This window comes from Paralichthys olivaceus, chromosome 22 (genome assembly GCF_024713975.1).
Source record: "Paralichthys olivaceus isolate ysfri-2021 chromosome 22, ASM2471397v2, whole genome shotgun sequence".
NCBI classification, from domain to species: domain Eukaryota; kingdom Metazoa; phylum Chordata; class Actinopteri; order Pleuronectiformes; family Paralichthyidae; genus Paralichthys; species Paralichthys olivaceus.
Window position 1 is genome coordinate 10,831,934 of NC_091114.1, and position 25,563 is coordinate 10,857,496.

A 25,563-nucleotide genomic window follows, 5' to 3' on the forward strand; every position below is an offset into this window, starting at 1 on the left:
GTTGGTTTTTTTTATAATTACAATGTAAAGCTCCTTGAATAATGTATATTGTGATTCAGCACTAGACAAAGGACAAACTTAAAGTTAGTGTTATCTGGCCTGGACAAAATGGATGTGAGAAATGTACTCGCTTGTGAAATATAAATGTGGCCCGAATATCCCAAAACCAATGTGGGCCTTGTTTGGAAAACATGCGGTTCTCTCTACAAGGTTTAATCTGATGTGCACGTGGAGCAGCCCATGTGAGTCAGAACAACTTTGCTATGTGGGGAACTTTAATAACTTTTAATAATTGACTAGCGCCATCATCAGGTCAAACCACAGGTTTATCCTACTCTCTTTTATGATTATTATCCAAACAAGATAATCTTACAAAAACAATTACCTGCAAAAACAATGGCACGGTCAGCTCTACTTCGTACTTAGCGTGCAAATCCACTAAAGTAAAACAGGTTTAAGAACTCAAGCATTAAATTGATAATGGACACACTGTGGATCAACATTCAGGCACCGTCTGTAACTGCCTCGGATGATAACATATCATGGTTGCCTAAAACACTGAGCAGCGGTCAGTGAGCCAATCAAAACAGTTGATAGGGAGCAGAAAACAAAACAAGCTCTGGATGGTCTGAGTCATGGATGAATCCAGAGATGAGGATTTGTAGTGTTGACTCTTCAGCATGGACATTTGGAAGAGGATGAGTGACGGGGGGGACAAGAACATGTCTTTAATGGACTGGTCGATGGGAGTAACACACATTACAGAGTGTTAAAAGTTGGACGTGTGCACCCCCCTTACCAGCACCGCACGCAAACATTTCTGTCCCCACTTTGCTCTGCTCCGACACCCTGTGTGAAAACCCTCAGGCGTGGACGAGTGAGTGTCATGTGAGAGGCTGGTGTGTTCCACCTGGTGTGACTGAGCAGGACAGGAAGAAGAGAGAGGAAAGTAAATTGGCTGTGGCCTGTGTCTCAGGAGTAGCCGGCCCCTGGGTGAGGTGGGCTATTCTTATAGAGGGCAGTGAGAGGTCTGCAGCTCCCCTGCTACACAAACCACTTTATAAGAAGCCACATCATGTTGTCGCGGCCTCCTGGGAACGTGGGGGAGGTGTTATCCAATGACAAGTGTGAGAGAGGAATTAAGCCTCAGTGCAGGTGGAAGTCTACGTGACTTAGCTCACCTTGAATCTAGAGGAGCAATCCTCACAAAAGAAAAGAAAATCTTATGACTTTTTCATTTGTGTGTAGCATCACTGAAACATTGAATGTTATAAAATATGTGTTGATACAACCGTGGGGCGCATGTGGCTAGTTGAATGTAAACACTAGCCAAACACAAAGCTAGTACCAACCTGAAGCCATATTTCTCAGCCGAGATATTTTTGTCTTTTTTACCCTATGACTTTTATTATCCGTGTTTATTATTATTTCATATTGTTTGTTGTAAAGCACTTTGTTACTTGTATTGAAAACAGCTATACGAATTAAGTTATTATTATTTTTATTTGCATCAACATCTTCGAGCAACAATATTTGTCTTTAATCGTAAAGGACGATGTTAACTTTGTCGGTTTTGATATTCTAAACTTCTGTACATATAAACGATAAAGACACAATAACATTCAGAGAGAACAAAAGTGTGCAATCATGACAACAAGGATGACGTCAATTTTTAATGGCGGACGGCCTGAAATGTCTTCATTTAACATTTTTATAAAAACTTCTCATTTTGATCACCTTTTTTTTTGGTTTCAAACAAACACACCTCTGCAATTCACTGAAATACAGTTTCTCCTTACAGCGGCTAGAGTACATAAATATCAACAGTACTGTATGCATTTAGGGAAAAGAAAAGAACACACACATGCCGTGAACATGCACAGAAACACACAGATATGCACACGGTATACTGAAACAAGGAAGGAGTAGTTTTCATCTACGAAAGGAGGGATCATCATGTTCATTTCCAGGAACGTCTGTACCGTACTGCTGACAAAACACAAAAAGATCCATTCGTTCAAAGAGCATGGTTTTCTCTGAATTTCACAGTGAAGATAAAACAGTATTCATATATTACATACAGTATGTTCCAATCAGTCAGATACAAACACAAAATGAAGCTCTAGAAAAAAAACCTACCAAAAATGAATATACAATTAAACTTACAATAATACTTACAATGAATTATATGATGGGCATCTTCTATGAAATTCAAAAACATAATACCCATTAAAAAACACACGCACACACACACACCTTATAAATACTTAGAAATTTGGTGCCAAGCTTGGCGTCAAAAATGTCCGTAAAAGCAAAATCTGCTTAGAATCAGTCAATATGATGTGCGTGCATATTATCATTATTATTAATTACAAACACTGACTATATGATTCGACCAGTCCAACATGATTGTACACATCTGGGCTAAAACATCACCGGGAAAAGATTGTTGTTTTCTCGATTTAGTTTTTGATTGTCACATCACTGTGAAATGTGACTTAGCCTCGACAGGAAAAGTAAAAGTCTCACAGGTTTGTTTTTGTGCAAATGTGACATGAACGAGAATTTTGGCGTCAAAATGTCACAGGAACATTATCGCTAGACATGTCATACAGTAAAGACATTATTGCAGGCCCAGAATACACACGATTACAAAAGATTTGTTGTTGGGTTTTTTTCTCTCCGCGCTCCAATCATCAGTATGTAAATTCAGAATTTACAAAAGCAGGTTGAGTCACATTGGCTCCCTAAAAATAGACGAAAGAGACAAATTGCTTAAAGTGAATATCTTCTCAGTTTCAGAGTGGCTCTTTGGAGTGACACCAAAAGAGACATTAAGCAAAAATAATGTCATACTTCATAAGAAATCAGATTGAGGACTACAAAGCAGTCAAAAAACGGAATAACTCCACTCGCCTAGAAAGCTCTCCAGTGTAAAAAAATGCCTTTGGTCTTTCATTTCTCCATACTGTGCTGCTGTCCTGCTGCTAGACAATGAAGACACGTCTTCCTAATTATAGCAGGACTCAGTTTGCCATGTTTTGCAGTCTCTGGGGGGGGTCACTACCTTCACCACCGATGGCTTATTCCTGTCAATGACTGTTTTTTTTGTTTTTTTGATTACCTCAAACTGCAAAATGACGAGCTGGATCAGGCGTCGACTGCTCGGTTCAACCACAGAACATCAGACTAATACGTTTCCTTCATCAGGTAAAGGCGCCGCACAAAGACACACACGGTCAAACCTAAGTCCACACAGTATGTAGAAAAGACAAAAGCAAACCGACAGGGCTGCTTCGGTATAGCAGGGTGACATACCATCTTATAATGGCGCTAAAGAGAGAGGGCCAAACAAAAACAGAAACAGGAAAGTTCCTCACACACTTCAACACAACATAAACCAATCAAACGTCTCAAACATCGTCTGGATTACAAAAATACCTTTTTGTATTTCTTTAAAATATCTAAAAATGTACAGCATTGTTTTTTTTCTTCTTTTTTTGCAAAGTCATGCTTCAACATGTATTTAATAATCATAATAACATTAATATGAATGATATACACAATAGTAATAATTATAGTACTATAATAACATTATCGAGCAGTGCTTTAGCCACACGTCCACACATCTGGCCTTGCAAAGTGACTGCATAACAAAAATGTATGTTCCCCCCCTTTTGGTGGGCTCGTCTTTACACTTGTATGTACAGAACACAAAGCAAGAGAGCTGCTAATGTTGAGCTATGTCCACACTAACACACTTAAGGCTTTCAAATGGAAATGATCAAAGTCCAGATGAGCGATTTTATTCCGATTCAGAAATGATCTTTGTCCACATGACCTTCTACATAGTCCGTACACAGGAAGCAGATTGGATTTAGTTGCCTCGTTGCAGAAAATGCTATGGATGAGACACATCCATCATCTATAATGCTTAGTCACAGGAGGAGCTGGAGCCGATCCCAGATAATGCAGGGCGGGAAACTAGAATGCAATACCAGAAGCATCTTCAATGGCAGGTGTAGCAACAGAGACGTGTTTTAAAACTTTAACGTAATAGTGTGGACGTAGCCTCAGACAGTCACTGCAGTCGAGTGGTCAACAAAGGGGCGTGCCCGGTACCTTTTCACAGAGGTGTCAGTGGAGGTGTGGCCAAAGCACTGCCAGTAAATCTAGAGTATGTAACAGTATAAAAAAAGAGTTGGAGGGACTTTGGGGATGGTGGTGGGGGTCTCGATGTGTGATGGAGGCTGGGGTCTAGAATGTCCTGAGGCCCATGAGGCTGCTGCTGCCTGACAGAGAGAGAGAGAGAGAGGGAGGACGGAGACGGAAAGAAATGGGGTGAGGTTGTCATGGTCACCATGTGCACTAATGAAAACACAGGGGATCATGTGGAACTGGTGCAAGACTCACACACGCCCATAAAACCCACAGACAAAGGTAGACATTGCATTGTAGACACACAAACACTAACACAAAATGTTTCTTGTGTTCTGCTCCATTTCTGTGCTGCCAAGACCACACACACACACAGACACACACACACTTTTATCCCACAGATAACTCTATAATGCTGGGTGTGTTTTCAAAACATTTTCTGCGGAGCAAAAAGCTGAAACGCACAAGAGATGAAAGTTTACACGCTGTCAACATGGCTCGGTGGGGTTATGTTCATGTCAGCAGATGTCGTTGGCACTGTGATACTGCACCCCCCCCCTCCCCAAATAAATAAATAAATAAACTGGGATTCACAGCTTTTCCCACAAAATCTACACACGGGGATCAACCTCTGTCCCAGGAGGCAGAGGCTCTCTGGTTTGGCAGTTAGGTAAGATTTACACCTTTTGTCCTCGCCTGCTGGGATCAATGTTGGGATCAGAGTGAAGTCCGAGCCACAGATCCCGTTCAGACCTGGTATTAACATCCATTCTGAGGGATGGGCAGCTAACTGCAGATCTGAATACACCTAAACGCGTCCTGAGATCCGATCACTTAAACCACATATGCAGGTGGTCTGGGACACACGTGGCCAAATTCAACAGAAATGCACGGACCTACTCAGCTGACGTTCTATGACAACAACTGGACAACGGGGCCATCTGTAAACTCAGTCTGGGTATAAACAACATTATTTGATCTTCCAGGCGACTAATGACATTGTGGATTTTTTGCATATAGAGAGGGGAGTCGAGATCTGATCACAAAAGGTCACAGGAGCCACATTCGGGACAGTGTAATGCCAGATGTGATCAGATGAACTTAGCACTCTCCACGAATGGTTGAATCTCTCAGGACGGATTTTAACACCAAGTCTAAACCGGGCCTTCGACTCACCGACGGTACGCTGCTCCGAGAGCTGGAGTCAGGTCAGTCCTCCTGGTTTTCTAATTGGACATGAGAAGCAATCAGCAACGCCCGTCACAGCCGGCCACGGCCACCATCACACATCAGGAACCTGGGGACACAGAGGGGAGAGAGTTTTACTCGTGGGATGTAGCTGCACTGCTGGTGAATGGTTTTTGTTAAAGCTGGTTTCTAAAGATGTTCAGAACGAGTCAGACTCAGCTGTCAATCATGACGTTTCAATGTGTTTTTATAGCATCAAATAAATAGAAACCATCTTTGAGACTTTTACATTTTTGAGTCGTGTCTTCACTCTGCTCTTTATATACAGTCTATGATCCACTGTTTATTCATGATTTGGATTGTGATTATTCTGAAGGGATAAAGACAGGAAGTGCAGTGGCAGCGTCTCAAAACTGCACCGAGACCAGACAGGATGTCATGGATCGCATGTCAAACTGGGGGACTCACAGAAGATGAATTAAAAGAAGGGTGTTTAAAAATCAGAGCCGCATGAAGCCAAGAAATCCTGAATATTACCAGAAGCTCTTATCGCTGTCTCTCCACTCAAGTTATTTCAGGATACAAAGACCAGACTCCTGTTCCAATGAATGTGGAGAGAGCAATAACAAAAAAGAAATAGGGTTAGGACAGAACCTAAGCGACCGGGTAGGAACTGAACCTGTGACTTTTAATTGTGATTATATTTACAGCTATATGTCCAACATCCATGCATAATTCCTGATTCAGTAAAGTGCACGATGAACTCACTGTTCGCTCTATAGCTTTGAGCCAGAGACTATGAAATATATTTTAGAAAATTGTCTCTTGTTCAAGCACGTCAAAAGAGCATATTTTATTGTCAGACAATGACTATTAAAAAAACAAGTACTGACAGAACAGGGGGACCTCAGGGGCCGATCAAATCTCAGCTGGGAACAGTGCCCCTCTGACCCCACCCCTGGATTCCCCCCTGCTTCTACCAAACCCCTGATCAATCCATCCCACACTTCCCATAATGCAACTTCCCTCATTAGATACCGTCTGCCTGGTAAACGCCTACACGTTTCCAGCTTCACACCACCAGTCTGTGCAGCAGCCTTTCAGTTATAGTGTGTAGACAACAAGCCCACGCGCAGATTACTTCCAGTAAGTGATGTCTCTGAGGCAATTTTCACAGACTCCTGATCCACACACAAGAGAACACACAGCTGGTTTCTCACAGAGCTCCATGTTACTTGTGAACTCGATCTGATATGTAAAAATTACAGGAATGTGCTTTTTAAGTGGACAATTTTGCCAAATCTTTCAAAATCAGAGTCCAGATGTAACAAACAGGAAGTCAATTTCTGCCTAACAACCATATCTCCCATGATGCCTCTCCCACCACCACCACCGGCAGACCGAAGAGAAAGGTCACCCCTCTGACCCCCGCACCAGCCCCCAGATGTATCACCAAAAATAGACTTCTCTCCAAGACCGTGGTAACTCGGGTTCAGGGGGAGAGAAACTCTGGAACAATAAACAATTAGTAAACCAAACATGACCTCAAGAGGAAAAAGAGAGAGACAGATGAAGAAAGAAGAGAGAGGATCTGGGAACTGTTCCCCCGTCCAGAGAGCAGTGTGTGTTTTGAAGGGGCACGGCTGGCCTGGCTAATGCCCTGTTGCGCGTTCAATCAAGGGTGAGGGAATCAATGCGTCGTACAGCCGCTCGGCTAAGCTGATGCGACACATACTTGCAGACCGCGCTATTTGTACTGGCTGAGAGACGCCAAGGTTAAAGATTGGGTTGATCATTGAACACGTCTGTGCGGATTAGGAAGTGTTTTAGTGATCCGCTGGCTTAATGTGTTACATCCAATAACTCAGCCGTGGCACATGATGTGAGATAGGTAAACAACAAGTGTTTGAGAATGTGGGCGGTGACTCGGTTTCTCCTGAACGTGTGCACTGGTTTGGTTTGTTTCAGCTCGGCTTCCTATAGCGAATGTTCCTGCCCGTGTTATCAGTGATCATTGATCTCATGCTGCAGAGAAGGAGCGTCACTGGTTTTATTCTGAGCTGCTAACATTGAATATGCATTGATTCTTTTCAAGATTAAAGCCCGACTGAGGTAATTATATTATAGTTTAACACCAGACATTCTGCTTCAGCTGATAACTAATGTAAGAAATTAAGTAAAAAACTTACAAAAAGTCGAATTATCACAATAAAATACACACATTTCGGTCACAATTCTTTTATAATCACATTTTTAAGCAATCCTTGAATCACAAAATGTATCCAACTTTTAATACAGCACCCTACTATAGTGTTTGAACACATCATACTGGACTCTGCCAAATCGACCTCACAGTGTTTTGTGGATTAGTCACATAGACACCCAGACTGACTGGCTACCAAAACCAAGAACACGAGGAGCTCAGATCACGACACCTGAAAAGGAGCGTGAACGCAATAACTCCTGGATTTATTTAAATTGCAAATTGTGGTTTGCTGCTGTCATTCATGTAGCTTAAATTCAAACACATTAATATATAGTACTTGAAGGCAATAAACATGGTTTGGCTATTTTGGCTGACAGTTATAAAATATAGCAAAAACATGTAATAAAGAATACTGTTAATAATATAAATCTGAAACTGGTAATAAGACACAAATATTTGTATCAAGTGAAAAAATCCAGTATCAGTTGTGATGTGCTGAGGGATTTTATAAACATAATTCAACAATGAGAGCAACACAACAAGGACTTCATTAAAACAATTACAGAACCTTTTAAATCATCAGATAACAAAGATGTGAAATCACTCAGGGGAATGTAAGACTGCAGCTGTTGGACTGATTGGAGCTCATTCCATCGAAAAAGGTGCATAAAACCTGAACCCAGTTCTGCCAACATTAGTGTGAACGATCGTGTCCAGTAACAACTGGTTATAAATGAGAGAAGAGAAGTGACGTAGTTCATTAGAGGAGCTTTATAAGGTAACGCAGTACAAGTACCTACACAGATCAAATCAATCTGCCCTCAATAAACTGCAATGATAATGTAAAGTTGACTAATAAAAGAACTTTTTCTAAACTTCCTCTAACTGATTTTCACTTCAAAAGGCCAGAAGGTAAACCATTAACCACCTGATGTTAATCTGTAGCCTGCTTTCATCAATGGTTAGTGAATATGTAAAGCACAGCTAATTTGTAGTCGAGGAGCAAAACCTCTGATGGTCCTTTAAGAGCTCTACCTGTGCAGCGCGGCCATGAAAAAGAGACCCCGTCTGAAGCCCCTTTAATCCGGAGAAAAGCCTTTAGGCCCTGGCTGTGTTTCTCACATACCAGCGATGGCTGCTGGTGCTGGGTGGTGATGAACGCAGCTGCTGACATGTATCTAGCTCCCGAGATCCCGTGTGGGGACGAGGCCACGGTGTAGCTTTGCTGTACATTTGTGTGTGTGTTTTGTATCAGTAGGGGGTGAGGGGATAAAGTCCCACTTCCTTATTAGAATGGGGCCCCAGCTGGCCCTCAGCTCTCCAGTGGGAGTTAGTCCAACATTGCACAGGAACCATTGGTTTTGTCGGGCTATTGGCCAAAAAGGTCCTCGGGGCAGGCAGCCAGACTACACACACACACACACACTCACATACACACACTCAACTCTCTCAGGCTCACACACAGGCATGCATGATAGGGGCACGCACACTACACTCCCCCACCATGTCTTGTCAGATGGAAAATCCGGATTACCTTTCCCTCCAGTTCACTAGGCATTAATGTCCACTATTAGGTTGTCTTTGGACCCAGTTCTGTGCCAGAGCATGAATGTCAAATATAATTCAGCTTCACAAACAATCAGACGAGTGGCTGGGCTTAAGCCCCTGGTGGTATATTACAATAACAAAAGCAGTTACAGTACAGTACGTTGCAAAGAAGCCAAACCTGAGTGTAGCGACCGCGATAAAGACGACGCACTGCTGTAACAGGATGTCAGGTGATTAAGACGACTCATTACCAGCCGTGACTAAAGACTCCTGGTCAGCAGTACATGTTCAGCTGTTGTGTCTCTCACACACACACTTAAGTGTCCCGCGGTTACACTTCCGAATTCGAGCCACATACTCCGGCCGTGAGTTGTCCACGTCCTTCAGATGCTCAGATGATCACTGACTGACCACAAGCCTCTCAGGGCTGCAGAGCTGTTAGAATTCACATTTTGAAGGTTCACTGTCACTAACGGCCTTCGGCATGAATAACAATTTAAAAATGCTGATTTCTTCGTATTTTCTTTGTGAGCACACATGACCCTCCGATAAGGAGACAGATTGTACGACGGTGATGCAACACAGACGGCTCTCTGCAACCTCAGTTCAAGTTTATTCTTGTTGTCTTGCAGCTAAAACTGTTTCACAAGAGCTTTGGTTCGCGGATTGTGTTGCACAAATAAGTAACACCCTTCACATCAAGACAGTAGCTGCATTCATTTAACATGGAGGATGAGCTGAATAACACAAGGTCTGTATATATGATAAATCTGCACAAGGGACTAAGTAAAGTTTACTCAACAATGATTTTCATTTCTTTTATATCGTGATTACAAGACAGATACAGCTAAACATGAACACAAGAGACTGACAGATAAGGGTTTGGGGTCTGATTTAGATTCTGTATACTCCGATATAGATAAATCGGCCAACACAATATGTAAAAAAAAAAAAAAAATGGCAATGTACAAGTACATGTACAATGTCGTTGTGAAACTTTTATGGCAAAGAAAAATGAAATTGAGGCTTGATATTTTACAGTTTGACCGTAAGAAAACACAAACACAATCAGAAACATCAACTAGGGTGTAAATAAACCCACAGCCCATCTTTTCTGCATTGTTTGTTCAGTCAAATGTAAGTTTCTCATTAATTACCACATATCAGGAAACGTAAATGCAGATACATCTCTGATTTTATTGGCCAACAGATAATCAGTCGGGCTCTAATGAAGACTATTATGTTACTATGTCAGTTTACTCTCACAGTGGATATTCTTAATAGTGAGTCAGACAATCATTTGATTGCTCTTGTGCAAGGATATTATAACAATAAATACAACAAATGTGTTGTTGAAAACCGAGCCAGTGCTTAAAGGCCCCGCCTCCCATCCTCTTTGTTAGCACCTTCATCGACAACATGTGTTTCCAAAGACAGCTTTCAGGGACTAGCTCTTCACAGAAGTGTTCTCAGTGAGGTCTGTGGTTTTCTCGAGTAACAGAATGTTTCTGGATATACATGGAACTGCGGAACAAAGTGTAATTTGTAAATGCTGTGAGCAGCACAAACAAATTTCCTTGCAGAAATCATAAAGAAAACCTGTTCACTGTAGCGTGCATGCAAGTTGAGTGTGCTTGACTGTGAGAGGCTTTATGTTTGGGCATGTACTTGCACATGATATAAACTACATAATCTGAGTGTGTTGCATATGTGTGTATGTATCTACTGCAGTGGCCTGTAATTATCACAGCATTCTGACTGGATGTCTCAACTTCACTTCACCCTGCACTGTGAGCCGGATGTGGGGATGTTGTTGTTTCATACAGGGGCTAATATCCACTGGGGCAGCCTGACCGACCAAATGACTTCCTTTTGGTTTGATAGAGTAGTAATTATTTCCTCCAAGCCCCTCCCTTCTCCACTCCCTTCCTCTTTTGCCCCCCTGACAGAGATGAAATCCCCAAAACATCAAATTACTCCAACAGCTCTTTTTTTTAAATCTTGTGCGGTGTTTGGATGTCTGGTAGAAAGCTCTGATGCAGGGTTAGAGGGAGACGGCAGAGGACTCGCATCAATCAACAGCCTGAGCCATGTTAGCCTCCATTGCTGCTACTACCTCCCACCCGCTCCCCGCTCGCTCCCTAAGGGGTCGGGGAGAACATGTTCCTTCCTGTCCCGAGACGTTGAAGGGAGGGTGCTGGTGACAGTGTGACTGGCGCCGAGCGCAAATGCACACAGTCAGTCGACACAGATACACAAAGCAGCAGGGGGATTTGTCGTGCTTTGTGGGGTTTTTTTCCTGAGAGCACAAGAGAAAGCAGAGAGCGAAACACATATGGCGTAGCTCAGGAGCGGTTACGGCCGATTAATGAACTTATCAAAGTGCTTATTAGAAACCAGCTGCTTTGAGAACTCTCTGCACTCTCGGCTGAAATTATTTAATCTGTAATTCATTTTTTAACGGAGCCCAGAGCTAATCAATTTTTAATAAAGATTCATAAAAGTAGCCCTTCCGGCAGTACCCAGGTACCTCAGCCGTTCATAGTGCATATTCCACATTTACGACCTTTTGGAGCATCACGTCCGCCGCCTCGTTCTGTCCCATCTCCTTTACAGTTCTCCACTGTGTACTTTGTCATGATGCAGAAATGCCAAAAAACACTTGCTAAATTAAAAAATGTATTTCATTCTGCCAGGGTTTGACAAAATGACAAACACGCCATAATATCCGCTGTATGGTACACAACACTATTATAGGACAATATTCAGTGTTTATTATAGCGATGTTAGAACGTGGGCATGATAAAAAAAACCTCTTCCTCACATACAATAACAATAAATATCAAGCGGCCGATCTGTGGAACCAATAACTTTGACTGATCCTGCACCAAAACAACTCAACTTAATCTAATTTCAGGAGCGATAAGATCATTTTGGAAAATTAAAATCAATTACAATCACTGCTGGAACAAGTACTCAGACCACTAAGACTCGTAGCAGTTGTTTTGACTGTAGAACGTGGCAGAGGATGCTCATACTGACGAACCCACATAATTATCGCTCTCAGCGCTAGAATAAATCCAGTGAGTGACTTTCACCACTGGTTTTAATAACTTTACCTATCAAAGCAGCTCATTTGAGCATTTTAGACATATTTGCTGATTTCTACTCCTTCAGTTTTACTGAAACATCGGCGCCGGGGCTCGTTGTACATTCCGTTTGACTCGCCGCCTTTGATGCCAGAGATCAAGCGTCACTTCAATGGGAGAAGTGGAGCCTCTGCACCCTGTGACCTGAGCGGAGGAAAATAATGGAGTTCCCCTTTAAATTGCACCTTTCATATCTTATGATGGCGTGTGACGAGCGGCTGCGGTTCAATTGACCGACTGGAGATTTAAAACGTCCACATTTACTCATAACCAGAGTAACAGGCTAATTTGTTTCGTGTTAGTGAGTAGTATGTGCTCTTTGGGAGAAACGTGACTAATTAGTTGGTAAGTTTGGCTGTTAGTGAGATGGAGGGTTTTTTTTCATGTGAGGTTTGAGGGTAAAAGAGAGGGCGCTCACTTGACGCACACATGCCACGTGCAGAGTAAAACCCTGTGATATTCCCGAACATATGTTTAGGAATCTCTCGGCCTGTTTAAACAGAGTGTCATAACATTTACTAAAGTAATTTTATGGCAAGGCACAATGTACACGTCTTTGTCATAGCTGGGCAGGGTGTGAGTGTGAGTTGTTACTCACACATACTTCAGCAGAACTGCCTGGACTTCCATCCCTGAGGAGTTCCATCTGCAGGTGGGAGCCAGCGAATCTAAACAAACAGTCACACTCACATTAACACACGTACAAATGATATGACTACACACAATTTATATTCCTACAAACTTAATGTTAAAGTAAATATTACACAATTTACTGGCACCGTTTAAACCGTGTAATCTCAAGGGCATTTAATGCACAATAATGGTTTCATATTTAATATTAAAAAAAGCTTTTTCTCTTGTTGAGACTTTCAAGTGACACAACAGAAGAACTTCTTGTGCTTCTACTTTGCAAACAGATGCTAACAGTTAGCAGCAATCCCACGTCCACTGTGCCCTCAGTAGAGAGGATGCCAGCATTTCAATGAGCCAGAGAGCTGAGCTCATGTTAACATAAATTAGATTTGATCAGTAACTTGTGTGTGTGTGTGTGTGTGGGCTTTACCTCTTTAGATCCACATTTAATAACTCACACCAGCATCTACTCTGGGTCATAAGAGGATGCAAGATGCTAACATAACACACTATTCAAAATCACAAGGCTAGATTTTCTTTGTGCGTCCGTGTGTGCGCTCACATGTGGAAAAATACCAGCTAGGCAGATTCAGCTGATTTCAAATTCTGACATCATCTGAGCTTCAGCTTCTTTGCTAGGGGGCCTTTATACTTAAATAACCTTGGTATCTGCATTATACAGAATGCAGAAATATACTCTATATATAGAGATATAAAAGACAACACAACTGATACTGAACATTTTGAGCTTAAAATACTTCAAAGTACTGGCAGATCAATGCAAGACTGAAACCCAATCAGCAACAAAAAAGAGTCAGAAATAGTATATCTACTAGTGAGATCTAATCGAGGTCAGCCGGTAGCAAACAGGCTTCATGAGAAGAATTTCAAGAGATCAATAAGGAATTCTTATGTGAACTCACAGTGGAGCTGTGCAGCTTAGAGGACCTTGATAAACTGGATCACGGTTGGTGGAAAAAAAGAGGGTTTTAATTAATGAAGTAGGTGATGATCAAATGATGATGCAAACCTTTTAAAGAGCTGCAGTAATGTGTGTGTGTCAGTGAGTGAGAGAGAGTGATTTAAATAAAGTGACATGATATGAGCCGTTATTGATTCACAAAGACTATTAGCTGTGGTAGTAGATGTTCAACTTTGACAGATTCTTAATTTTTATAGAAAAATATGCTTACCTCACTCAACTAGGTGCTTTCAAGCAGTTTTTTTGAATACCCAGAAATGTTGTAATTGTTATATTGAAGACAGAAACTACAAGAAGTACAATTTGGGGTTGCAAAAGCTGAGATCTTACAGGTCAGTTAAACATAAGCAGTTCCATGGTTTTGTGAAGGGTGAGATTAGTTTGATTCCTGGAAGTTAATGGGATCAGGTATCAGCTCCACTCAAGAGAGAGCATCATTACATATATGCCAAAATGCACTACACCCTGGAAATTAATTATTTATCATAAGAAGGTCAGTGATTTCACCATCAATACGCAAATTCAATTATGTCAGATTCCTAATTCATTTCCTGCTTCCACTGAGCACATGACCAGCTCTTAGTATGAAGCTCTAATGCACCTGTGCTTTTTGTGTTTACCTAGCTCTAAGAAAAATAGATTCCCCAAAAAACAATTTATTTCCTTGGCTTTAAAACAGTACAAGGTTACTGTCTGGATATTTGATTTAACCTTGACTGCACCTATGCCTTGCAGCCGTCAGTTCTTTGCAAATTAAAAAAATAACAGTGGTTGGGTGGTGCGTGCCCTGAGGATGGAACAGACAGATGATTTCAGGGCGGCAGCTGTTTGCACCGTGGGCTCAGGAGGAGGTGAAGGGGCAGTGGTGGTGATGGTGGTATAGTGAGCGAGGAAGGGGTGGGTTTGCAGGTTACCTGAGCGTGGAGCGAGGAGGGGTAGGTGAAAGCGGGTGGGAGGGCTGGCGACAGCTCCGCCGGGTACAGTGGGTATGACGCCCACACATCTGGGCTGCTGGGATATAGAGCAGGCACTGTGAGCTCATCTGTGGAAAGAAGAAGAGGAGGAGTGGAGTGAGGAGAGTGGCCCGTGGATGGGTGGGTGGCTCAGGTGGAGGAGGTGGTGGTTGTGGAGGTGCGCTACAGCTGATAATTATCTCAAGTCGCTTCCTCTCATTTAATTTCTTTGATTCAACGACCGTCAGATCATAGCCGAGTTTGACTTTGATATTGCAAAGTTAACGTTATAGCATCAATGATGCCAAACATAGCCAAATATATTTTTTATATAAGAATGCCAGCATCTGTATAGAGGGAAAAACATATTATTTTTGACTGTAGATCGGGCATCTTTATCATTGTACACAGCACACATTTGTAATGTGCGAGAATAGAATTAATTAACTATCAATATATCTGACTAATTTCAGGGGACATGAGAGGAAACCATCTCAGATGTGATGATTTACTCAGTGTCGAGTGTAAAGTGACAGTGAAAAAAGAGCATAGTGCATGAGTGAAGAGATAGATGATGGTGCAGAGTGGTACAGAGTGTGTGAACACTTAAAAACAAAAAAAAAGCAACTCACTGGAGAAACATCTCATTGCCTTAAAATTTAAGGAGCCTTTTCCCTTTGCTTTCTGTCTCCTGGTAAATGTTTATCTAAGCATGAACAGAAACATGCCTGATTTAAACATCTCTTATCGGGAAATGACAGCAATTTCACTCCTGGTGATTACGTCATGGTTTCATTAATAGTTTCCTTCCATTTTCCACTGGGGCCTTGAGTACACACCCTTTCTCTGGCAAAAAAAAAAAAGATCCAAGATAAGAGCAGTTTGGTAATTCAGGAAGAATGTACAGCCACAGCTGGCCTATGTTCAACTATCAATCGTTGATTCTCACAGAATCCTTAAGCCCTTGGAAAAGTATTTAGCTAAACTGGAAAAAAGGCTACAGCGCTACATTCCATACACACTCGGTACACAAGGGCCTTGAAACAGTGAACATGTACTGTAGATCTGATAGGGGACGTGTATCATTTAAGAGAGGGAGCTTTAAACATGTTGACCCATTATGCCAAAAGTGCACAATGCATTTCTGGTACCAAAGAGAGGAGTCATTATCAAGAGTGCACAGGATGACAGTGTTTCAGTGTGGAGCAAACACACCATTAAAAGAAAAAAGAATCTACTTTTCAGTGATCAGAAGCCAAGTTGACTCCATTTTTCACAGGCACAGCTGAAGCACAAACACTCCTCTATTAATGTACGGCAAAAAAAAAATCCTAAAAGGAACCAGCTGTCCAGTCAGCTCAAACAAGTGACACTAATGTCCAAAGGAAGCAGCAGCGGCAGCACAGATGAAGAAAAAGTTAGACAAGCTCGTGGACAGAGAACTCACATGGGTCTCTGCTGATGAACTGTGGCCCGGGGCTTTGCTGGGAAGGAGGGGGGTTGGGAGTGCCAACCAGCTTGTTCTTGGCCATCTTGGTGTTGGCCTTGGCGAACTCCAGCCGCAGGGTCTGGGGTATTTCCGGATCAAACCTGACCCCCTGAGATCAAATGGAAATTTGCATCAGAAATTGTACAAAGCTTTTCTACGTGCTGGTAAAATGAAACAGTTAATGTACACAGACTGATTCATTAAAAGCTACAACAAAGGGTTAAATGGTACATGTATAGATATTGCGCTTTTGAAACGTAAAGGTGGGCGTCATCATTAAAGAATCAAACATTGCATTCTGACTTTATAATAGCAATGCTGGAAATGACGTTCCTGAACACAGAAACGTGAACGCTTCCGAGATACTTTTTAAAACATATTTTTTATTGCTGTCGCCACTTTTCAGTAGATTTAAGCGACTCATCTCTTGCAAACAGTAACAAACCTATTTGTTCGTGTTGCTGTCAAATATGATGAATGTACACAAGTTGTCTGTGGCGTTCTTAGAGGTCCTTTGTTTTCCTGGAAGTTAACGCCTTTGTTGAACCAGATTAGGATTCACCGTAAAATGACTCAATGATGTTACACATTTGGTCACTGATACTTTGCTTTAGCAGGCACGCTTGGAACGAGCAAATGATTTTGTTCATCGCCGAAGTGGTGACGCTATAAATAATAGAGAGCAATTGACAGATTTGCTGTCTTATGCTTTGAAGTAATGATGAAGCAGACTCATTTAGAACACTAAGGAGTTTGTTATCATGCACGTCTTCTGCTTTTGCATTCTCAGCCTTGTTGTGTGTTATTTAAATGTCCAACGGGACCTTGCTGGTATCTGGAATTGTCACTTTGTATACTTTTCATCTTTCACCATTTCCCAACAGAGTTTACTGCCAATATCTTGGCACTTGCTTAGACTTTGAAGCTCGCTGTAAACGACTCACTGTGGATTGCAGTGATATTCTGTTTCAGCACGGGAGATGACGGGTGACACCCACAACTGAAATTACAACCTGATGACACAAACCTGGCCGGCGCATGATGTCATTTATACCACGAGCAGGCGAGCCATGTAATATCATGACATCAAATGACAGTCATTGCTTCAAGTGAGCCAAAAATCCTGGTAAATTCTTCAGATGCCAATCCTAAAAGCCTTCTGACATAGCACTGCTCATGACAAGCCAAGCAAAGGTTGTTTGTCTCTCAGATCTACATCAACTATCTCCATGTACCCTCGTCCAAATCATTTTTTCTTCTCAATTACTTTCGCCTGAGAAAAAATAAGGAATGTGACACAAACAAAGGTCTTCTTCATCCCAAAAAACAAAGCTGCTATTTATTTGGTTTGCTTGGAAGCAACAACGCAGGGTGGAATTTTGCCGGCAACTATAAAAACCTTTTAATTAACCCTGGTTGATTTTCTGCAGAGAGAAAAAAATACGCAGGTCAGATCGATGGAGGAGAAAAGCAGTCAAGAGTAAAAGTTCTCTGCGGCAGAAGAGTGAGAAGCTGCGGGGATGGGTTTCTCGGCTCATCCCTGCAGGCTCGGACAAAGCTGAGCTGAAACAAGCAAGGGATGACTCCTCTCATGAAGGAGAGGGAATTAACTAGGATTGCCTTGGCTCAGTGCTCTCGAAGCTTCTGCCAGTTGAGGCTGCGCGGGTATAATGAGGTACATGAATATAATGAGGCCTGAGTGCATCTCGGTTTGAACTGTGTTGAATCTTTACCTTGAAATGTGTTTAAGCTTCTAAGTACTTCCTTTGGACTTTTGCATGCAATGTTTAGGTGCTATAATGGTGTTTTAGTTCTTTTAGAATTTATATATGTCCTTGGTTTTTAGGAAAAATACAATCACCATAACAGGAGACAAATCCCCTTATTCTTACAGTTTTCTCCGTCTTTCCCATATTTCAATGTGCAGATAGATGTTTGCAAACTCTGGCTTATCTCCATATGACCCCTGGGACGTAGCTTTCCCCGAAAAACAAGTGTGCTGCTCAATTCTCAGCCCCGCAGAGCGATTCTATGGAAACAAGTCAGACTATTGTTGGCTCATAATAAGATGATAATTTTTATCCTTTCTTCAACTCTCTGCTCTGCGTTTGATGCGCACCAATATCTCCACATCTGAAGGTTGACAGATTCTGCTCGAGTTGTCACAGTCCCACTTTTAGGGAGGATGGTAAAAACTGATCTTTTTCCGAGACAAAGAGATCAACAAAAACTTAAGATGCAAAATAGAATTGGGTGGTGTATAGATAGATGTATTTGAAAAAAAACAATGGGAAAATAAAGCTGTGAGTTCATTAGTCTTTCAATGCTTTGTTTCAAGAGAACTGAATAAAACCCTGAGGATGGTCAACGTTTTATATTTGAATCTGCCTCATCAAGGCTTCCTCCTGAGCTTCTGATATAAACGAGATTAAAAGTAAACCCCAGATCAATATCTTCTATTTATATGTGGTGCAAGAGCAATTTTTTCTCCTGACCTTGCAGGATCCACAGTAAAGCTTCAAGAAAAGATGCTTTATTTACTTAGAAACATTCAGAAATTCAGCATTTAGAGCAGCCCTGCTGTGTTTGTCTTTACTACCTTTTCTCGATTGTAATATAAGAATATCTGGATCCCCCCCCCCCCCCCCATTATCAAATGCATTTGCACAGAAGGCAGAACGATTTGATTCCAAGTCATCACAAGATATAGGAGCGCTGAGCTGGTGCTGGAGAGGAGCACAGAGAGGGCATGACACTTACGTTCAAGGCATTCTTAGCAGCCTCCGCCTCTGATCGACTGTCAAAGCTGACAAACCCCACCGGCTGGGGAGACAAGGAGACAGAACAAAAGGAAGAAACATGGTTTAGGGCAGAAGACTGAGTCTGCATTTCTGTCTGAGTGACATAGACATGTTGTTCTTTATATATTTTTTTCCATTTTTATCATACCCACCCCCTCCTCCTCCTCTCTCTCGCCCTGTTTATAAAGCTGTGGCGACCAAGAGAGAAAGAGAGAAAGAGAAATAGAGGCTGGACGCTCACTTTGTACGAGGAGAGTTCATCATTCATCTCCCCTATGCCCAAATACGGGCAATGTGAGAGCAAGAAAGTGCATGTGAGTGAGTGTAAGAGAGGGAGAGGGGGAAAAGCTGAAAAAGGAGAAGAAACCGAAAGAGAAAAAGGAAGAAAAATGCAAAGGGGGGTCTTGAGAATTTGAATTTTAGAGGTTAAAGGTGAGTATATACAAAAAAGAGTGAAGCAAGAGATGGACATAGTTGGACTCCTCTAACAGCCCTGTCAGTGCAACACGTCCTTGTTTACATCTACTTGCTTTGTATTCTGGTGGCATTACTTTAGAGTCCGCAATCTTAAAGGTGAGTGTGCGAGAGAGAGGAAACAAAAAAAAGACAAAGGCTGCTGCTGGTTTGGTTTGTCGGATTTCTAACTCGATGCTGCAGATGTGATCTAAGAATACACATTTCTGCGGAGCATGTTTGTGTGGATAGGGACATTAGGAGGTGGGGGCGGCAGAGGAGAAAATGAAATCGCTAAACATGTTGCTCCCATGAGGTTGCACTGCTGCGTGTGATCTGCAAAAAGCTTTTCAAGGGTTATGGGAATTTTGAACAAGTATAGTGAAGGAGGAGAAGAAGGAGGAGGGGAAAAAAGAAAACATACACACAGACAAAAAAGAAAGTCGGACTAAGTGAAGACGTCAGGCAGCGGGAAAGCGTAACAGGAATATAAATAGAAAGGGCCTGAGATGTGGCTCTTGCTATATAAGGAGATGGCTGCGTGTTCTCCTGAGTGGAAGGAAGAGTGAGATCGATTGATTTACGATGCCATTGTCATTGCTGTTTGTATGGACTGAAGTCGCTCTAAACAAAGCCTGAGGAATGTTGCGCTGCCCTTGCACTGCCAGACCCGACAAACACAAGCATCAGCTGACGTTTGCCACGCGGAAGACGGCAATTATTATGAAACTATGGGTGGATGCCAGCGAGAGGCCAAAGTGCAAAGAGAGTTGCTGAGCGTCTCACGTATTCATTAAACAGGCAGAACAAAAAGAAGGAAAACCTGTAGGAATCTCATATTCTACGTTGTGAAATTTGGAGTTGTGCAGGTTAAGTGTCACCTCAGGACTAAACTGTAAAGACGAGCATTGATTACCTGATTAATTTATGATTTGATCAACATTCAGTTCAGCATTTTTTGGAGTAATTATATAAAATGATTTTTCATGAGGGTGAAAAGCTGTGTGACCTGTCAATCATGATCTTTACCCCGTTTTTATGACATCAAATAACTAATTAAAACCAAAATTACCGGAATATGAACTCATGAACAAACTACCTAAAATGACAGAAACCGCATTTGTGTCCAGTTGGATTTAGTTTAGCCCATATCAAATCCACAACCATGGAGGAGGCGGGACTTTGTGAGCTATGCTGCAGCCAGCCAGCAGGTGGCGATCAAGGCACTTTGGCTTCACTACAGCGAGGTGACTCAAAGTATACCGAGTAATTTTAAAAGCAAACATGATTTTCTTCTTTATAAATGGAATTATTGGGGTGGTTTAAGAAGATCATTACATGAACTGATAAAAAAATACGGAACACAATGAGGGTCAGGTGGAGCTAGATGTATTAAAAGATGGGCCATATATTAAAATGGTGTGAAACAACACTATAATAAAAAAGGGAAAAATGGCAAACCACACAATAGGATTTTACCTGAAGAATGTTTCACTGTCAGGAAAAAAAGCTTCCCTTTGTGCTTATATAAGCAGTAATATACTCTACTTCATTATACTCAGCACGTTCACTGTAAATCTCCTAAACCTTTATAATGAGCATGTCATGTCTTTATGGGAAACGGTGTAAAGTGCTAATAAGTACAGTGACATGCAGCTAAATTGCTTTACTCTGGATGTGGACACCTGCCAGCTGAGCTCATTTTCAGTCCTGCGCCCCCGGAGGCAAAAACTCCACCGTCAGTACCGCTTTTGTCAAACACGCTTGTGTTGACACCTCAAAATTCTTTTCAATCTCCTTTCCTATTCCTGCACGTCCCTACAGAGTTGACTGTCTGTGACTACAAGCATACTGCGCGACTGCCAAAGGCAAGTTAGTGCAACACTTTTTCCCCTTTCCTCCTCCAAATAATTTTTTTCCCTATTCCAGGTACGTCCTGACAAAAGGTGCTAATCCATCATAGTCAACAAGGTGTTAACACAGGGAGAGAAAGAAGAGAGGACAAAGGCGAGACAAAAGAATTAAATGTGTTGATGAGCATAAAGCAAACAGTAACAGAGTGATGAGAGACGGACTGACCTTCATTCATTAGTTTCTTTAAATAGAAAAAGAGCGCTCGGTGTCTAGTAGCTTACCTGTTTCGAGGTGAGTTTTATCAAGGAGCCTTCATAACCCTGAAACAAAGAAAGACAATGTTGGAGTTAAGAAAGATACATATAAATTCTAGTGAGCAAATGGTTGCAAAAGATAATCTTTTGCATAATAACAATTACATTTAACTAGAAAAAAAACTAGAATGGCACCGAGTAGAGTGCATACCTAGAGCTAGGCCCAACAGTTTCCTTTTGACAACATCATTTAAATTCACTTAATCCAGATTTTTATTTGGATCTGAAAAACGGCTGCCCCCAAATCCAGATCCGCAAAAAAGTTGAAAGGGTTGACCATACTGTCTGCTGATAGTTGTGTACCTGCACCGGTCACATGCATCTCACATGTCTCATATATGAGCCCATGGTTCCATTCATACAGAAATGAGGGTGAGCGTCCGTCTGTGGTTCCACACATGCGTACATGATTCCACATTCCATTCCTGTAGGTAAAGATATTGCACCTGAAGCATGTGCACTTGTCGCAGACAGTCAGCTCGGTTTAAAGATTGTGGGCTGCAAGCAGATGTCTGTATAGTGGCCAGTGTATACCGTAGGGGACATGGGTGGATGATGACATTAACCAATTTGCCTAAAGTTCATTCTTGGAGGATCCCTGCACAAAATTTTCAGGAAATCGGTTACGTAGTTTTCGCGTTATCCTTCTTACTAACAAACAAACAAATGCGGACAAAAACATGACCTCCTTGGCAGAGGAAAAAAATATTTTTACATTTGCTGAGTCACAGTTGACTACATCAAGTGGTTTCATGGCTCAAAGGTCTTGTATGAAAACCACATGAACCAGATTGTCATGTCTTACTCGCTTAATTGAGATTTACAGCTTTCAAGATATAAACTCAGAGAGTGCATACCAGCAGCATTATCTAAGAGCAGGATTAGATGCATAGCAACTGTCCCATTATTCACTTTAATAGTGCTGCTGCCCCCCCCCCCATTAAAGTGCATTATTCCATTATTTTGACTCGGCCAAAAAGCTTGCATCATTTACACACCTTCACCTGAGATTACATCCAGGACTGTTTGTGCTGTGACAACTTGAAGATTCTGAGGTGAAGCAAAATAGCTTTGTTTATGTATCACAAGCACCCGGACGTTTTTTTCCATGACACACACACTCACACACACTCACACTCATACACAAGCTTCCCATGGATCAAGACGTGATTGAACCTCGGCTTCAGGAACACAGACACTTGAACCTCGCAGGAGAGTTTCCATTGCCGTTTATTTCATCACCATTAATGGAGGTCCCATTGACGGCATGGAAAGACGGCTGCTAAGAATAGCTGCAGTCCATCCATTTAAAAACATACAAACATACCTTAAATGGTCTGAACAGGAGATAGAGCTCCCGCGGCTTGATATCCAGAGGTAGTCCACTGACAAATAGCGTTCGGACCTGGGGAAGACAAGAACGAGAGATCATGTATTTTTCATTAACCTCCACGGGTTATAAATAGCTTCCTTGCATACCTGATAGTAAAAGATGATGTTATGTGGGAAAAGGAGACGGAAAATGAGTTAAATGATTCTCCGGGTTGATTTGACAGGGAAAGATAAGACTTCTCAGATACTGATAGGGATGTACCTCAGCTCAGCAAACACTCACACACCCTATCATACCATTTCTACACCCGGTGTTTTGTGTTCTCCTGTGTAATCTATAGCCGGCTGTGTTTTATGCCCCCCCCTCACAGCTCTAGCCTCTGTTTTACATTTGAACTTTTCAACTTGCAACTTGAGCCGGCGTTGCTGGGGAATTACAACATATATGTTACCTGAGGCAGGGTAAAGGAACATTTTAGTGAGAGAAGGTGAAAAACCCACAGGGGGAGTAGTAACTCCGATGTGCTTTAAGACAAGGAAGTGGTTTTTAAATTATATTATAATGTGGGTTGACAGAGAAGTAAAAGGAATGCAGTGTAATAGCACTAGGTGTACTGCAGGTAGAGGTAGTTTGTTAAATATCTTTATTTTTCAAAACACAAAATAAACACAGTTTTTAAATTCCTACAACCTCAGCATCAACCCTGACAGAGGAACAAAAGTGAATATGAAAAAAGAAAGAAAGTGGGCGGGTGAGGGTGAAGTCATCTTCCATGTGCTGCTGAGAAAAAGGATAAACATGAAATATTGCTTTGGAAACTATGGGGAGAATGTACAAGAGAGCTCACTACAAATTTACTGTGGTCCATAAACCTAAAAGAGTTAAGTTGAGCCACATATGTTTTTATGTCTTGATATAAAAAAAAAACATCAGATCAAATATCTGACAATTTTCTATTAGCGCAGGACAATATAAAGCCTTGTTTTTAATTTAAGCTTACACACTTATTTGTCTGAGAATAGGAAAAGACCAATACAGCTTGAATATGTGTGCGAAGCTGGTTGCATAGCTTAACGTGAGGACTAGAGACAGCTAGCCTGGTTTAGCGGGAATACAATTAATCAGCGCCTATAAAGATTTTTTAAGATAAATTCTACTTTGTTCATTTAATCTGTACAAAAACATGATTGTAAAACCCTGAACAACTCATTGTGCTGTTCCAGAGCACAAACGCTATGTGTGCATGCATGTGCACTTTGATTTTATACCAACCTAATCCAACCAGCTGCTCAAGCTTCATACTTAATGCACTATACTAGAGTGGTATTGATCCTCTCGTCTCACTCTCACCACTAAAATGAATAAAGGTATTTCCCTAATTTTATTCCACGAGACTCATAATGGCAAGTGGCACTTCTGACACTTCTTTAGTAAACAGGCCAAAAATGTCTATTTGAGCTTTCACCTCCTATTTTTGCAGCGTCACTCTTTAAAATCACACGACTGTCAAACTGGCCTGACTGAAAAAAGCTTTGGTGTGAACAGCAGTGCTTCTTTCCACACATGCACACACATTTGCAGCCGGGCCGGCATTTTAGTTAACACAGACATAGCAGCACACTGCAAGTCGAATACTGGAGGTGTTGAGACGTCCTGTCACAGCTCACGAGCACAGATCTGGTTGCGATTAGGAGGAGAGAAAAAAAAAACAAAACAGGGAAATTCTATTTGTTGCATGTAATTGCAGATGTCTGTGCTTAATATAGGGCCAAAGGAAAGAGTTGTTAACACAGGTATTTATAACTATAAACTACATGTGTCTCCTATTAACGCAGCAGCTTCATTTTTTACTTGTTACCTCGTAAAAGCTATAGAAAACAATGAAAAATTATATTTTTCCACAATATAGTGCTATTAAGATAACTGTGGAAGACACGAAGCAGTAGATAACATTTTAAGAAATGTATTCTATCTATAGGCACTTATCACACCTCCTACCTGGAATTATCACCTAATTAAACTTGGCTTGCTACAGGAAAATAATTGCTTTAATTCACTGGAGACATCAAAATTTAAACAATAGACTGTGTGCATCAAACGGCTCCACCCTGCTCACTCAAATTCAATACTGTAATAGTGGATTTGGACGAATAATGTAGTTATTTATTGAATAATCTGATTCTATTTAAGGATGATTTTATAACAGAACCGTTAGCATTGTGCATAGATAAGATTCAAAGCTCCCAGATTTATTAGATAGTGGATTCTCAGGGGACAAAGGAGCTGCTGAACTAACACTACACCTCATTCCCACATGTAACCTGATACGCACCACTGATGCCAAAGGCAGAGCACCACACAAACAAAGCAGCTTAGCAACTGAGGGAGGGGGGGGACAATAGCCGGTGAGTGCCAAACCGACCATCCAGCCCAAAAACAAACAAAAGAAATCTCACCTCTGACTTTCTCACCTTCACTCTTATCTTAACGTATTTTATCTGA

At 41.6% G+C, this 25,563-nt stretch overlaps 1 protein-coding gene across 6 annotated transcripts in view; it reads right to left on the reverse strand.

The window, feature by feature from the left end:
• Positions 1-1,658: 1,658 nt before the first annotated feature.
• Positions 1,659-25,563, reverse strand: part of LOC109634909 (RNA-binding protein with multiple splicing-like) — a 35,838-nt gene continuing 11,933 nt past the window's right edge. Inside the window, exons 2-9 of one of the 6 annotated variants that reach the window (XM_020095732.2) lie at positions 23,056-23,133; positions 21,696-21,734; positions 19,067-19,129; positions 16,265-16,415; positions 14,779-14,906; positions 12,854-12,917; positions 5,335-5,455; positions 1,659-4,288 (exon numbers count right to left, since the gene is read on the reverse strand). In XM_020095732.2, coding sequence (XP_019951291.1) covers positions 12,855-12,917; positions 14,779-14,906; positions 16,265-16,415; positions 19,067-19,129; positions 21,696-21,734; positions 23,056-23,133 — 522 coding nt within the window. In that variant the 3' untranslated portion in view covers positions 1,659-4,288; positions 5,335-5,455; position 12,854. Of the gene's footprint in view, positions 4,293-5,334; positions 5,456-12,847; positions 12,918-14,778; positions 14,907-16,264; positions 16,416-19,066; positions 19,130-21,695; positions 21,735-23,055; positions 23,134-25,563 lie in introns of all 6 variants that reach the window. The other 5 variants (XM_020095729.2, XM_020095730.2, XM_020095728.2 and 2 more) reach the window with 5 other exon arrangements.